At 36.1% G+C, this 15,758-nt stretch overlaps 1 protein-coding gene across 1 annotated transcript in view; it reads right to left on the reverse strand.

Annotated features, from left to right (window-relative positions):
• LOC150110698 (acyl-CoA-binding domain-containing protein 6-like) overlaps nt 1-15,758 on the reverse strand; it is a 124,658-nt gene that overhangs the window by 84,011 nt on the left and 24,889 nt on the right. The window contains exon 3 of the mRNA XM_090395812.1: nt 12,765-12,861. Within this exon, the coding sequence (XP_090251938.1) occupies nt 12,765-12,861 (97 nt within the window). The remainder of the gene's footprint in view (nt 1-12,764; nt 12,862-15,758) is intronic.

Genomic DNA, 15,758 nt, shown 5'->3' on the forward strand with positions numbered 1-15,758 from the left:
TCCTAGTGAGGAGAGAAGATAACAATTTCCAACTGTCCATTTACAAGAAACCCACAGATACTGGCAGATATCTACATTATTCGTCCAACCATCATAGATCACAAAAACACAGCATCATTCACATGCTCCGTAACAGAGCCTTAAGGTCTATTTCAAAAGAAACAGATGTGCAGAGAGAACTGTCACTAATAGCTAACACTCTATTTCTTAATGGATACCCTTCTAACATTTTAAACAAATGGCTATTTAAAGACAACCACCAACAACGTGTTACGGTGCCCCAATATGTGTCCACAGCTGTCATTCCATATATTAATTCAGTTTCCACAAAATTGGCGAGAATGTTAAAAGCTCATAACATCAGAAAGGTTTTTAAACCAACTACCATGATCAGACAAATCTTAAGATCACCGAAAGATGAGGTACCTTTCTTCAAATGTCCTGGAGTATATGAAATTCCATGCACGTGTGGCCTTTCTTACATTGGTCAGACTTCTAGAAGTTTTGAAATAAGACAGAAGGAACATGTGGGGGATGTCAATCATAATAGAATCATCACATCTGGTTTAGCTCAACATTTCTCAACATCAAATCACGTTATAGATTGGAAAAACAGTTTTATGCCTTACATCGAGAATGACTACAGATACAGAACTTTAAAAGAAGCAGCTGTGGTATTACGCACAGGCAATAATTTAAGGCATCATTCTTAAAGACATATGGAAAAATCTCATCATCTCTCTCTCTCAGTTCGACAGAATTACAATATGCAAAAAACTACACAACACGTGGTCATGTACCGGAATCTGACTGAAGCTTTCGAACACATGCACACCTTCAAACAGAATGATCAAATGTAACAGCCTAACAGTTACTAAACAGTTGCTAGACAGTGGCTAGTGAAACTTGTTGGCTCTTTGTATATTTTATCATTTATCTTCTGGTCTTTTAATAATAAAAGTTCTTTATTTTAATACTGTAGATTCATTATAATATTCAGTGATAAATTTTTTTCCTGAAAAAACGTGTACAAAAAAGGGGGTGCATCTTATACGCCGACAAATACGGTAATTTAATTAAACAAACTGGATTCGGGGCTGATTGTCAATCAGATTTTTACTTGAGATGAAGAATTAAGATATTATGGGAATATAACAAGCAGAGTTGTATTTAAGTTTTGCAGAGAGCTGAAAAAGCCATATGATATGGTACCAAGAAAAGAAAACAACTGTACAAGAAAAAGGTAAACAATGGATGACTTAATTTGATATCAACATTTATGATTTTTTTTAGTAGGGTTTCATTATTACATTTTCTATCAGATTTATATCTGGTTTCAGTTCTGTGCTCAGCTTTGCTCTTCTTCCTAGCATTTTTCCTACTTTAAGGCAAGGTCCACTCATGTGCACTGCATCCTCCATCTTGCACAGTCTTGAGCAATTCTACTGTTGACATTTGCTGTGTGCATCTCTTCAGTAAGGCGATTATGCCAATGTGTCTTTGGTTGGCCTCTTTGATCTTGGTCGTTGCCTATGTAGCACATGGTCATACCATGTGTTTTTAGCTTTCTTAATATATCTAATAAGAGCTTTACATTTTTTCACAAAGTAGTTCTAAAACTATTAGTAGATCAGTGGTTCTCAACTCAAGAATGTTTTTTCCCCTCTGGTGGCTACAAAACTGGCTGCATAAATCCTTTTTTTTTTTTTTTTTTAAATAAATTAGTTACCAATAATAGATGAAATTTATATGCATATTTCATAGGAATAATAATAAAATTTCTAAAGTTTTTGTAATGTATCTAATAAAAGAAGTTATATATGGATTATATTCTGCATTCAGCTGAGAAACATATATATTTTTGAGTTTTGTTGAACAATCTTCTTCTTCCACTATGCCTTATCCCATGTTAAACGGGGTCGGCGCACCGATCTTTAACCTTCCTCTTCCAAGTTCTCCGGTCCAGGGCATCCTTCGGACTCCATCCTTTCTCCCTAAGATCCTCTGTCACCTTATCCCTCCACCTGAGCTTGGGCCTGCCTCTTTTCCTCCTTCTCTCCAACTCCATATACTCCACTTGTTTACGAACATACTCCTCACCCGTCCTCTCTACATGTCCAAACCACCTCAGCCTACTTTCTTGTATCTTCTTGCCAATTGGTCCCACCTTAACCATCCCTCTGATGTAGTCATTCCTTATCCTGTCCTTCTTTATCACACCACTCATCCATCTCAACATCTGCATCTCCGCTACCTCCAGCTTCCTCTCCTGCGCCTTGGTTATAGGCCACGACTCCGCACCATGGAGCATCGCCAGCCTCACCACCATTTTATACAGCTTTCCTTTCCTCTTACAACTCACTCTCTTGTCGCACAGGACCCCACTCATCTTCCTCCAATTCATCCAACCGCATGTTATTCGGTGCTGTATTTCCTCATCCAAGTCACCATTCCTCTCGACAACCGACCCAAGGTACTTGAATTTCTTCCCTAAAATTAGCCTTTCACCCTGGAATCGTATGACCATATCCTCGTCACTCCCCGTTGACATATATTCACCCGGTTAATTCTCATGTCTCTCTCCTCCAATGCCTTTCTCCACCTCTTCCAGGGTATTTTCAAGCTTCTTTCGGGATGATTCGCATAGAACAATGTCGTTGGCAAACAGCATGCTCCATGGTGCCTCCTTCTTGACATCCTCCACTAGTACATCCATGACGGGTCAAAGAGGTAGGGGCTCAGAGCTGACCCTTGGTGTAGCCCTACGACAATGGGGAACCCTTCTGTCATGCCGACACTAGACCTGACCTGAGTTTGTGTTCCCTCATACATCTCCTTCACCAAACTCACGTACTTCTCCGACACCCCCCCCTTCTTCCTCATACACCTCCAATCCTCCTGCCTGGCCACTCTGTCATATGCCTTTTCCAGGTCTATAAACACCATGTGCAGATCCATTTGCATCTCTCTATATTTCTCCATCAATCGCCTTAGCACAAATATCGCATCCGTTGTCCCTCTTCCTGGCATAAATCCAAACTGCTCCTCACCAATTTTCGTTTCCTGCTGTACCATTCCTTCAATTACTCTTTCCCATATCTTCAATGTGTGTGACATCAGCTTGATCCCTCTATAGTTGCCACAGTCTTGAACATCTCCTCTTCCTTTGTAGATTGGGATGAGAATACTTTTCCTCCATTCCTCTGGTATCTTTGTTTTTTCTGGTATCTGAGTTTTGTTGAACAATGTTATGTAGAAACTGTAACTACTGCAATACTTTGCTATTAAACTGCAAGTATAAAAAAAAAATTACCAAAATATCAGATAAGTGGTCAAACACCATCATGTGGTATTTAAGTTTCTAAATTTTCTTTTCACAGATAAACGAATTATACAAAGAAATAATTAGAGGTGTCGAGGAATTAGTGGTGAAAGGACGTACTGTTGGAGAGCTCCTGAAAGATTTTTGATTTTTGTTGATTTATTAATATTTTGTTAGATTTAATTGTGTAATTTTAGTATATTATTGTAGTTTTATTAGTGTGCTAAAGTGTTTTATAACATAATCTATGTTGGGAAGTCAACGCTAGAGGGATTCGTAGTGTAGTGTTCGTGAAAGCTCCAGATAAGCGTTAGTTTCAGTTATCGTTGATAAATCTACTTTAATATTGCGTAGTTTTGTTTGCCTTGCGTATCTTAGTGCGTCTGTTTGTGTGTTTTGGTGTTTATAATTTATAATTTGATAAAATATGTTACTAGTAAGTATGGCTCCAGTACGAAGGAAAATGTCGGCCAGTAATGATGGTTCGCCATCTCTTCTTTCAAGAACGGTAATGTAAAGGAGATGATTCAGTGTACTATCTGCGAAATGTACGCTTTGCAGAGTGCGGTCAGAGTGTGGTTAGATGATAATAAAGGAGTGAATGTGTGTAGAAAATGTAGGGAGAATGAGGAATTGAAGTGTATTTTGAATCGTGAGTGTGATATTTTTGTCAAACTTCAGAATGAAGAAAATAGGGATATGACAAGAAACGGCGAGGTTGTACCAGAGAATTGTAAGAGTGTGAATGATAGTATTAATGGCTTTACAGAGAATAAAAAAGATGAGATAGATGCAATGAGTGAGATCGCGTTGTTGAATGGTGCGATACAAAGGGCAAAACAGCAGCTAGAGCGTATGAGCAAAAGTCGACTGAATGAACCAACCAATAATAAAAAGTATGACAGGAAAAATAGGCATATGAGTGTGAACATGAACAAAATGAAGGATAGAGTGCTGTCTGGAGACTCGTTAGTACGAGGTGTGTTAGTAGAGAATTTGACAAAATCGTACCAACCTGGTGCGACCATAAAGGATGTAACTGAGTCTATTAGAGAGCAAAAGGAAAGTGCGAAAGAAATGATTGTTGTGGCAGGTATGAATGATTTGAAAGGAGATAAAATGGAAATGATAGAAGACCTGAATGAATTGTTTGAGGTAGCAAAAGAAAAAAGTGTGAGAGTTAGAATGATTAGTCTTTTGCCATGGTATGACAGTGAAATGTTTAAAAGGGGGGCCATAGCGAATGAATTTATGCGTGGGTTATGTATGACGAGTGGTGTGGAATTTGTGGAGTGAGTTCGATGGGCGAAAGAATCTATATAAGATGGATGGCTTGCATTTGAATGGTTACGGTGTAAGGAGACTTGAGAAAGTGTTGCTGAATGTAATGGATGTGCAAATTCAGGGAAACTAGATTTATTAAAGGGGGGGGGGGGTAGATATACAGTCCTTAGGGAAACAGTTGAATGAATATAATATGCCCGAGCAAATAAGGACAACAAATCAGAGTGGGATAGTTAATATATGGCATCAAGGTAGGGTTGGGGCTAATGGGGGTCTTAAATTCATGTACACTAATGCTAGGAGTATTAGGAACAAGAAAGAAGAGTTTTTGGCCATGGTTGGCACTTCCAGACCACAGGTTATTGGTATTAGTGAATCATGGCTGACTGTAGATGATATAGCTAGTCGGATTGAATGTGATGGGTATAGTGTGTTCAGGAATGACAGGGAGAATAAAATGGGGGGAGGAGTATTGTTGATGATAGCTGATGAGCTACAAACAAGGAGAATAGAAGATGAATTGCAGGATAGAGAAAAGAACACATTTGAGGCCATTTGGTGTGAGATTGTGGCTAGCAGAACTAAATATACAATTGAGTGCTGCTATAGACCAGGTGATGAAAAGGATGGTGGTGACAGTATGCACAAGCAAATAGAAGAAATGAGTGGAAGGAGGGTAATTATTATGGGAGATTTCAACTATGGTCGCATTGATTGGAGTGAGGAGAGGACACACGGGAGGAAGGAATTGGATTTTATGCGGTTATTGAGGGATAACTATCTGCGATAGCATGTAATGGAAAATACTAGGGATCAGAGAGTGCTTGACCTAGTAATTACATCTGAGGATTTGGCTGTAACAAATATGACCACGTTGCCACCAATTGGTGAGAGTGATCATAGGGTCTTGACTTGGGAGGTGGCTAAAGGTGTGGAATTTTCAATTAAGACAGGGTACATGTGGAATTATTGGGCTGGAAAGTATGACAAGCTTAGGAGTTTGATTGGTTCAGTGCCATGGCATGTACAACTGCAAGGGCTAGAAGTTGATAGAGCATTGGAGGTTAAGAAGTGTTTGCATGAAGCAATGGCTGACTGTATACCTAGAGTCCAAATAATAAATCAAGTAGGGGTTAAATGAATAAATAACACCATTCAGCTTGAGCTGCAAAAAAAGAAACAACTATGGAGGGAATTTAAGGAGAAAGGTGACCGGCAGGCACATGAACAGTATAAAGCGCAGGCTAGAAGGGTAACGAGTGTGGTAAGAAAAGCAAAAAAGGATTACGAAAGAACATTGGCCATGTAGGTTAAAGAGAATCCTAAACAGTTTTTTAGATATGTAGCAAGTAAAAGGAAAAATGTACATGGCAGAATGATTTTAAAGAATGCCAATGGTAGGGAGGTAACTGAATCAGTTGATATAGTTGAATTACTGAGTGAGCACTTTGCAAGTATACATCATCCAGGTGGTGACATTGCAGAAACGAATAAACCAGTAGATTATATGGGAATTGTGGTGAATGAAGTGGAGGTGAGTAGTCTATTGCATAACCTCAATGTCAATACATCCGTGGGATTGGATGGTATACCAGCTCTTGTGGTACAAGAAGCAGCTAAAGAATTGTCAATACCCTTGACCATTTTGTTTAATTTGAGTCTCGGGTCTGGGTTAGTCCCGAGGGGTGGAAAGAGGGGAAAATAGTTCCACTGCATAAAGGTGGTCCCAAGACTGCTGTTGTAAATTACCGACCGATTAGCATATCAGGAATCATTGTCAAGGTCTTAGAGAAATTAGTCAAGAAAAGAATACAGGATTGGATAGATGAAAATGGGATATTGTATGGGGGACAACATGGTTTTGTGAAGGGTAGATCATGCCTCAGTAACTTGCTCACGTTTTATAACACAGTGACGGCTGAACTGGATAGGGGTAATGGGTTTACAGTGATACTACTGGACCTTGCCAAGGCCTTTGACAGGATACCACATGGAATTCTAATCCGTAAACTGCAACATATGGGAATGAATATAGGGTTGGTGAGATGGATAGGAGGGCGGTTGAAGGAGAGATACCAGAGAGTGGTTTATGCAGGAGTGGAGTCTAAAAGATGGCTTGTGACTAGTGGTGTGCCGCAGGGCTCTGTTCTTGGACCACTGCTTTTCAATTTGTTCATCAATGAAACAGGAAAGGATTTGAGAGGAAGTGTTCACTTGTTTGCTGATGATGCAAAGTTGGGTAGAGCAATTGTGAGTGCACAGGATGTCAAAATTTTACAGGATGATTTGGATAGTTTGGAGGAGTGGGCTAGGAAAAATGGATGTCAATTTAATGTGTTTAAAATTCAAGGTTATGCACTTTGGGGTGAAAAGAATAGCAGCAGTATATTACATTGGTGGAACCGTACTCCAGGAGATTGATGAGGCCAGGGATTTGGGAGTGTTGGTGGATAGCGAATTGAAGTTTAGGGGGGCACATTGCAAAAGTGACTAAATCAGCTCATCAAATCACTTGGCTTCTGAAAAATACTTTAACATGCAGAGACAAACAAGTTGTTGTTCCTCTGTATCAAGCTTTGATAAGACCCCATCTGGACTACTGTGCCCAGTTATGGGCACCAGGGTTTCTTCGTGATGGGGAGGAAGTGGAGAGGATCCAGAGACAAGTGACCAAGATGATAGAAGGTCTGTGGAATGAACCTTATGTGAATCGGTTGAAGATTTGTGGGTTGCAGAGATTGGACGATAGGCGAAGGAGGGGTGATATGATTGAGACATTCAAATTACTGAAGGGTTGCTATAAGATTGATCCAGAAGATATTTTTGAAAATATGACTGGTGGTGGGAGGACTAGGGGCCATGCATGGAAGCTGGGCAAGAGCGTGGTTGAAAAGGGAGTTAGAGCTAGGTTTTTTACTTGGAGAGTGGTGAATGAGTGGAATAAGCTTCCAGAGTCTGTTGTGGGTGCTACGACCGTGAATGAGTTCAAGGCAAGGTACGATAGATACTGTGTCAATGTTTTATAGTTGTTCTTGACATGATGTTAGGGCCTCCTTCGATGAGTCTGTCGACTTCTTGGAGTTGCCCGAAACAATAATAATAATAATAATTATAGAATTGTTATTAATAATTACATGGGTTGTATAGTAATAAACTTTGTTTTGGTTTTTAAGCTTCAGGTAACCTTATGTATAGCAATAAGGATCTACGAACATGTAAAAAAATGAGAATTTACTAAAATTAAATGGTAAATGTAACAAAACCATATAATAACAAAACATGTTACTCCAAAACATGTTTTTATTAAAATAAATTACATTTATTTACTTTAATAATTTTTCAAACAGAAATTTTTTTTTTTTTTGGTTCTATAGATTCCAATGTTAGTTTCATTGCTGTCATCAAGTTCTTGTTAGTGAATTGGTTCCGATATTTATTTATTTATTTTTAATAAAATGAAATGCATTAAAAGCTCACTCACATTAAACTGTTATTGTTGTTGGTATGATGGAGTTTCCGAAAAGACAACACTTTTTTTCTCAAGGATATTTAATAATAGTAAGTTAAAATTATACAATAAATAAATGAACGTGCACTACTTCTCCACAAAAGTCTCCAAATTTACTGATGCACTTATCCCAATGATAGATCAGTTTATCAATACCAGTAGTACTGAAGAAGTTCGTGCCCACAACCAGTAACCAACATCACATCACCTGATGAACTTCTTCATGTGCCGTGAAATGCCTTCTGGAAAGGTGTTTCTGGAGGGAGTCGAACAAATGAAAGTCTGAAGGTGTCAAGTCTGGGCTGTAGGAGGGATGTGGCAGAATTTCCCAATGATTACAGCACAACCACTCACAAGTGGTGTGCAGAGTACGTGAAGTAGCATTGCTGTGTACAAAAATTATGCCGCTTGTCAGGAGTCCTTTCGCTTTGTCCAATGTTGCACAGTAAAGCTCTCATGTTGGAGGCTTAATGGATTTTTTACAAAACTCAAAAAGAATTAAAATAGAATTTAATACTTCCTATATTTCGTCCTAGTCACTAGGACATCTACGGGGATTACAAAAACAATTAATGTAACATATACACAAATAACAAACAATACTAAGCCCAACCACGTGGGTGACACTAAAGTCCTATCTAGGTAGAGCGCCCTCTAAGGGCAGTAGTAGTAGGTGGCCTGGAATGTAAAGTGGGAACATTCCGGGCAACCTACTACTGCCCTTAGAGGGCGCTCTACCTAGATAGGACTTTAGTGTCACCCACGTGGTTGGGCTTAGTATTGTTTGTTATTTGTGTATATGTTACATTAATTGTTTTTGTAATCCCCGTAGATGTCCTAGTGACTTGGACGAAATATAGGAAGTATTAAATTCTATTTTAATTCTTTTTGAGTTTTGTAAAAAATCCATTAAGCCTCCAACATGATGTCCTCACAGCACTTAAGCCTCTACACACGTACAGTAAAGCTCTGTTCCTCCCTTCGGCAAGAAGTCCAACAGAACCCCTTGGTGATCTCAGAACACAGTGGCCCTAACTTTTCGGACAGTGGGAACTGTTTTAAATTTTATGCGCACAGGAGATTGAAGATGTTTCCAGGTCATGGAATGTTGTTTGTATTCCAGGGTAAGGTGATGAACTCCAGAATACAAACAAGATTCCATGATGAACGTTTCATTTCCTGTAATTAGGCAAGTGAGAAAATCCTTTGTTACTGTATCACAAGAGATTCTCCAGCCACATTCCCATGCATGTTGCCTTGTGCTCCTCTGATAATTGTCAGAGCATCCAGCAGGACACACCTTTAGAAAGTCAAGGACATCATGAACAATTTCGTAAACAGTGGACTTACTCAAGTTCACCACTTGTGCAATTTCACAAGTTTCACTTGCTGATCTTCAAGAACAATGCCCTCAATGTGCAAAATGTTGTCTTGTCTTGCTTGATAAAGGCTTGCACCTGATGTTGATCTTCACTGTCACCAGGAACCACTTTAAATTGATTGCAACAAAGACACACCTGCTTCTTTGACATCAGCTTTTCACCATACATAGCAACCAGTTCACGGTAAATGCCACTTGTTTTGGACCACCCTCACACAGTAGCCACCATCTTAGCCGTGAGATTATCAGTCATTGCAGTGTGTGCCACACTGCAATGATGGCCTTTTTGCACGCTATTAACAGGTCTGCCTGTCCACGGTGTCTTATCTCATTCCCTTTTACCATTATTAAGAAAAAAAAATATGTTACCTTACTTTTCAGAAACCCATCATATCAATAAAAGAAGTAGTGGTACTGTAGCTAATTCTTTATATTCACTTTAATTGTTATACAGATCCATCCAAAATGATACTATTGTGTAGTTTTTATCTTTGTAAAAATTTTTCAATGTATCATCATTACAAATTTTCATTAAGGAAAATTTTGCATATGTTCAGGTAGAAGTGAAAAAGCAGAAAATGAGGATAGTCTGTTGTGTAATGATTCAAAACTTTCCACATCCATTTCTTGAAAAGGACATGTTATGAAAAAAAAAAAAAAAACAGATCTAAAAAATCAAGTTTTTGAAATCTTGCATTCAGTTTAGTGTTTAAAGATTCCAAATAATCAGTAATTTTATTTTTAATATTTGTTCAAGGTTCTATTAGATATTTTTAAATTAATCAATATAAACATTGCATCAATTATTGTCAAGTTACTTGCTTATTTATGGAACTCAACTTTGGTAAATAGTCTTTAAAATAATATTAAGACCCACAACACTGTTTTGCAATTTTTACACTAAATCTTTATAATTACATTCCAATGTACTTCACAAAGACGCCAAACGCTAGCATCAAAAGTTAACCATCTTATGTGATTATAATTAAGCAATACATTATACTTTTCATCATTCTTCTCCATAATGCATTAAATATATTTCGTAACACAATACTTATGTTAACTGCATTCATAACTCTTCCTGTTCTTAATTCCATATCATCCATATGCTTAATGACAGTTTTGCTGATGAGCACCTCCTCTTGATGAACAATATAATGAAAGTAAAAAATTTCACCATGCCAGTTTTTTGCTTGGACAATGGTGTACAAAGTTTTAAACAAATTTTGTACACAATTTCTTTCACTTTTCATTACTGTTGTGCCATCAGCAGTTATGACACAAATTAATTGTAGAAATATTAATTTTTTTAAAAATCTTATTTAATTGCATTATATATGTTCACAGCACAGATGTTCTTTTAATAAAGTGAGGCATAACAACTTTTCAACAAATTTAGTATTATATTTAGTATAATCAGTATCATCAGGATTTGACTGGTTTTTATTATATAGTTACTTTCATCTGAGCATAAACTATAAAAATGACTTATTCACTTCTTTTCCTATAAACACACAATTCCTTAATTTGTCAAAGAATTGAATCATTACTGAGAACCATATTTTGAAATATAACAGTACCAAATACTGGTACCTTATTAACAGGGACGTGTGACATACAGATGCACTACATTTAAAAATTTGTAATATTCAGCTGTTTTTTTTTTTTTACACATTTACCTAGTATGTAAATAAGCTCGGTTATTTAATGAAATATACATTTTCACTATGTCTGTTGCTAAGATATTTAGTATATAAAACTTTTTTTTTATTTATATGATATATAAATTTTTATTAAAAATTTGCATATACATTTTATTTATTTTTTTAGATACTTGTACAACACATATATGCTTAATAAACTGTAAGCTATATACTTATAATTTGCTATTCATATTCCAGAAACATCATACTATGAAGTAAAAATAATTACGTCTTGAAAAATCTTGATCATATTTTCATCCCTTTTCGATAATTAGCTCTCATAATAGCTCATTACAATACCTATGTAATAACAAGTAAAATGCAAAACACTAAACTAGACCTCAAATATTCAGTGCATCATTACATTCCTGAATTTGAAATGACTTGTGAATATCACTACAAGAAACTGTCGATGGGATAGGGCACGGGAGAGAGAGACAGAAGAGAGAATCTCTACTAAATGCTACAGAAGGAGAATGCACATCTGAAACTGTTGAGAAATGCATTTTTTCCTACTTGTTTCATGTCTCATTTGTTTTCGCCTCAAAATACTCAAAACTTGCAATTTCTAACAGCTATACTTTATTCATAAGTTGAGGGGGGGAAAAAAGTGATGCATCCAGTCATCATATATTGTAGTGTCTCTAAAACTTCTTGATTCCATGCAGAAGAGAACAATTTCATCAAAAACAATTTTCATCAATTTTCATTTCTGTCACAGATATCGAGTTTTTACTTCATGCTTTTTCTATAGATATATCCATGACTACTGTTCCTTAAGAATGGCAATAACCATACCCCCCAATTTTACTTTGAGCATCTTGAAAACAGTGCTGCTAAATATAGTTTGACTCCAAATTCACAAAGTTTTCTTTATTTACCTCCTCTTCTACTATTTTACTTCAGAGCAACCGTCTTTCATATGTATTTTCTAACAACTATATGCAGATATTTAAATTAATATTAAGATTTTTTTTTAACTTCTTCTTGACCTTCTAGGTTAGGAAAAAGTTAACAAAAAAAAATCAAATAATCAAAATATCAAACAACAATTTGATGGGTGGAAGATCAAGAAAAATGATCTCTCATGCCAGGGAATACAATAAAAAAGGGATGAAACCATATATATAAACTGATCAAGAAGCATGATGTAAAGAACGAGGAAATAAAAAAAAAATCCAGCCTTAATTTAATGAGCAAAATTTTCTGCTAGCAGAAATAAGAATTTTACCTAATGGTACAGTTATCCTACAGCACATACCACGAAGTTTAGTATACTAGATATTCACAGTTACTGTGAATATCAAATATACTAAAAATTCAATTTCAATATATTATACTAAACTTTGCAAATTATTACTAACAGTTTATTGACAAATGCAGTAAATCCCTCAATTATCTGATCAGAGCAAGAAATTAATTTGTTGGTTGGTTAGTTAACTGAAGTTATATGGTGTTGTACCAGAAGTTGGATGATACACCGACTCATTCAAGAGTTGGTTAGTTAAAGGTTCAGTTAACTGAAGGTCAGATAACTGAGAGATCACTATACCAAAAATATCATACCTCTGCATTCCAACTAGGATCAATGGCACCCATTTTTTCAATGTATTGCTTCATAGCTTCTTCTCTGGGCATGTCTCCTAAATTTTTCCATGATACCCTTTCAATATTATAAACATAAGGTTATTTTTTGTGAAGAAAAAAGCATACATATTCATAAATATATTTGACATTTTATTCCCATTTTTTAAAACTAAGCATGTACCACAACATGAATTTTTTTTTTTTTTTTTTTTTTTTAATGCAGAGAGCTATAATTCAAGTTCTGTAAATGTGTAGACATGAAATCAATCTTAATGTAATTCTGCATGCTAAAGCTATAATAAGTTTATTTTAGTCAAAGAGCAATTTTGTGATGTGTCAAAAACTAAAAACAGTTATCCAGAACAAACAGACAGCTCAGGGAATCAATGAAATCTTATTATTTATTTATTATCCCATGGTATTATTACACCAGATCATAGAGGTCGAATTCATGTATTTTATATAGCACCTTTTCTGGGTTGTTATAAAGTTCACATTTGGAAATATTCATACAATTTAGTAAATGCATTGGCGATGCTTCCTCGAGGTTACAGATTTTGCAGATGGGGAAGACTTTTATGCCATTGCTAAACTTGATTGGTCTTGTGTGGCTGGTCTTGAGGTGAGAGATCATGGTAGTGGCACAGCGATTAAACTTGGAGTTGATGGTAGGTCCTGGTTTTTCTGCTGAATACCAGTGGTGAGTCATGTCCTGGAGAATCGTTCTTTTTATGTTTCTTTTGGAGTGGTTTTAAAAAGATCAAAATCTGTAGTATCACTTAATGTTGCAGCCATTTTTGCTACTTCATCAGCAGTTTCATTTCCCTTTAATCCCACATGGAATGGAATCCATTGGAAAATTATTTCGGAATCCTTATATAGTTTGTTTATGTTTTTTGTTATATCTCTAAGTATTTCTTGATGGCTGGTGTAGCAGTTCTTAATAGCTTGAAGGACTGCTAAGGAATCTGTAAAAAATATAAATTCCTTTGGGTTTTGTTTATCCAAACAGTGCTGTGTTAATGGCTATTAATTTTGCATGGTATGAGTTGCATCAAATACTGTTAGTTGTTTTCAGTTCTATATTTTGAGAGCCATAGATGAGTACTCCACTCCCAGAATTGCCATTTGGATTTTTGGAGCCATCTGTGTGTAGATCTGTATTGAATCAGGTCCATGCCATTATTTTTTGAAAGAACTAATGATCTCAAGATTTCATGGTTTTCTAGGCTTTTTTTCTCATGTTTCCCTATTTCAAAATTGATAACTATATTTTTCCTGTCTTGATTTGGAGGAAATGCTAGGTAGTTGGCTATTTTGTTTGGACAATCCAAGGGAATTTTATTTTCCATGATGCATTGTTGATTTTTTCTTTATTCTGTTCGTTGGTTGCCAATTTTTAAAAAGTTGACTTGTTCTATGATGTGCAAGATTGGCTCTCTTTTTTACAAATTTAGTAAGATTTTCTTGCCACCTAATTTTTAAAGGAACGAGGTTGGATTCAAATTCCACTATTTTTCCAGGAGTTGTATTCCTTAGTTCACATATGATTCTAGCTGCATTTTTCTGAATTTTTATAAGTTTGTCTAAACTGGTTTGTGATGTTTGCATCCAGATAGGCGAAGCATATTCCATTATGGGATAACAAAATCGGATAATAGAGGTGTAGGTGACTTTTAAGGTTTTAGCATTGGCTCCCCACTCTTTACCTGAGATACTTTTCATGATATTTAGTCTTCTTTTTGCTCTGACTGCAACATTGTTGATGTGTTTATTGAAGCTTAGTGATGGATCCAGAGTAACTCCAAGGTATTTGGGGTTTTCATTAAATGTAATTAGTTGACTGTTTAGCTTAATCTTTGGTCTCCACTTTCTGAGGTGGTTACTAATGGTAAATACACAAATTTCTGATTTAGCAGGGTTAATTTTGATTTTTTGGTTTTCACAATATATAAATAAACTTTCAGTTGCTTTGTTTAAGTGGCCTGCTGCTGTTTCTAGATTGTTGTGAGCTGAGAATAGGACCAAATCATCAGCAAACATAACTAGCTTTGTTTCTTTATTTATATTTTTATTTAAGTTGTTTAAGTAGATGGAAAAAAGGAGTGGACTCAAAATGCTGCCTTGAGGGAGTCCCTGCCTTATTTTCACTTTCTTGGAAAAGGTATTATTTATTCTAATTCAAATTGTTCTATTTCTTAGAAAGTCATAGATTCAGTTTAGAACTTTCCCTTCTATTCCAATATGACAAGGTTTAGAAAAGAGTTTCTGCCTCCACACCATGTCAAAGGCATTGCTAAAATCTATAAAAGCTGCAAAGGTGGATTTGGTAGGTTAGGTCTGGAAGTTATCTTGAATTGTCTGGGTTAAGTTGAAAAGTTGATCAGTTGTTGAGTGATTTCTTCTAAAGGCAGCCTGAAAATGTGGTAGTATACTATTTTTGCTTAGATAGTAATTTAAACATTGGAGTATCATTTTTTCCATCAATTTGCCTGGAATTGCAGTCAGTGAAATTGGTCTATAACTTCCTGGTTGGTCTTGAGGGTTGTTAGGCTTTAAGATTGGTATGATTGTGGCTGTCTTCAGTCTTTTGGAGCTTTTCCTTGCTTTAGGCTATTGTTGTATAGACGAAGTAGCCAATCTAGGGCTAGGGAAGGAAGATGTTTAATCATAATTCCTTGTATGTTATCTGATCCACATGATTTATTTATATTTAGTTTCTCCAAGGAATCTCTCAATTCAGAGATTGTAAATGGATCCCAGAATAATTTGTTTTTATTTTTTGGGGAATTTGCAGCATTTTTCTGCTGTTGAGCCTGTTTGATATTTGATGGTCTTTCCTAACTAATATTCATCTCTAGTTTGCTTATATTTTGAAAATGAAAGGCAAAGGTATTTGCGATCTCTCTGTCACCAATTTTGATATTTCCACCTGGATCTTTTAGCGTGTTAGTCTCACTTATCTTTGATAGT

This window comes from Typopeltis vanoorti, chromosome 1, assembly GCF_054136105.1.
Source record: "Typopeltis vanoorti isolate ZY-2024b chromosome 1, IOZ_Tvanoo_1.0, whole genome shotgun sequence".
Taxonomy (NCBI): Eukaryota; Metazoa; Arthropoda; class Arachnida; order Uropygi; family Thelyphonidae; genus Typopeltis; species Typopeltis vanoorti.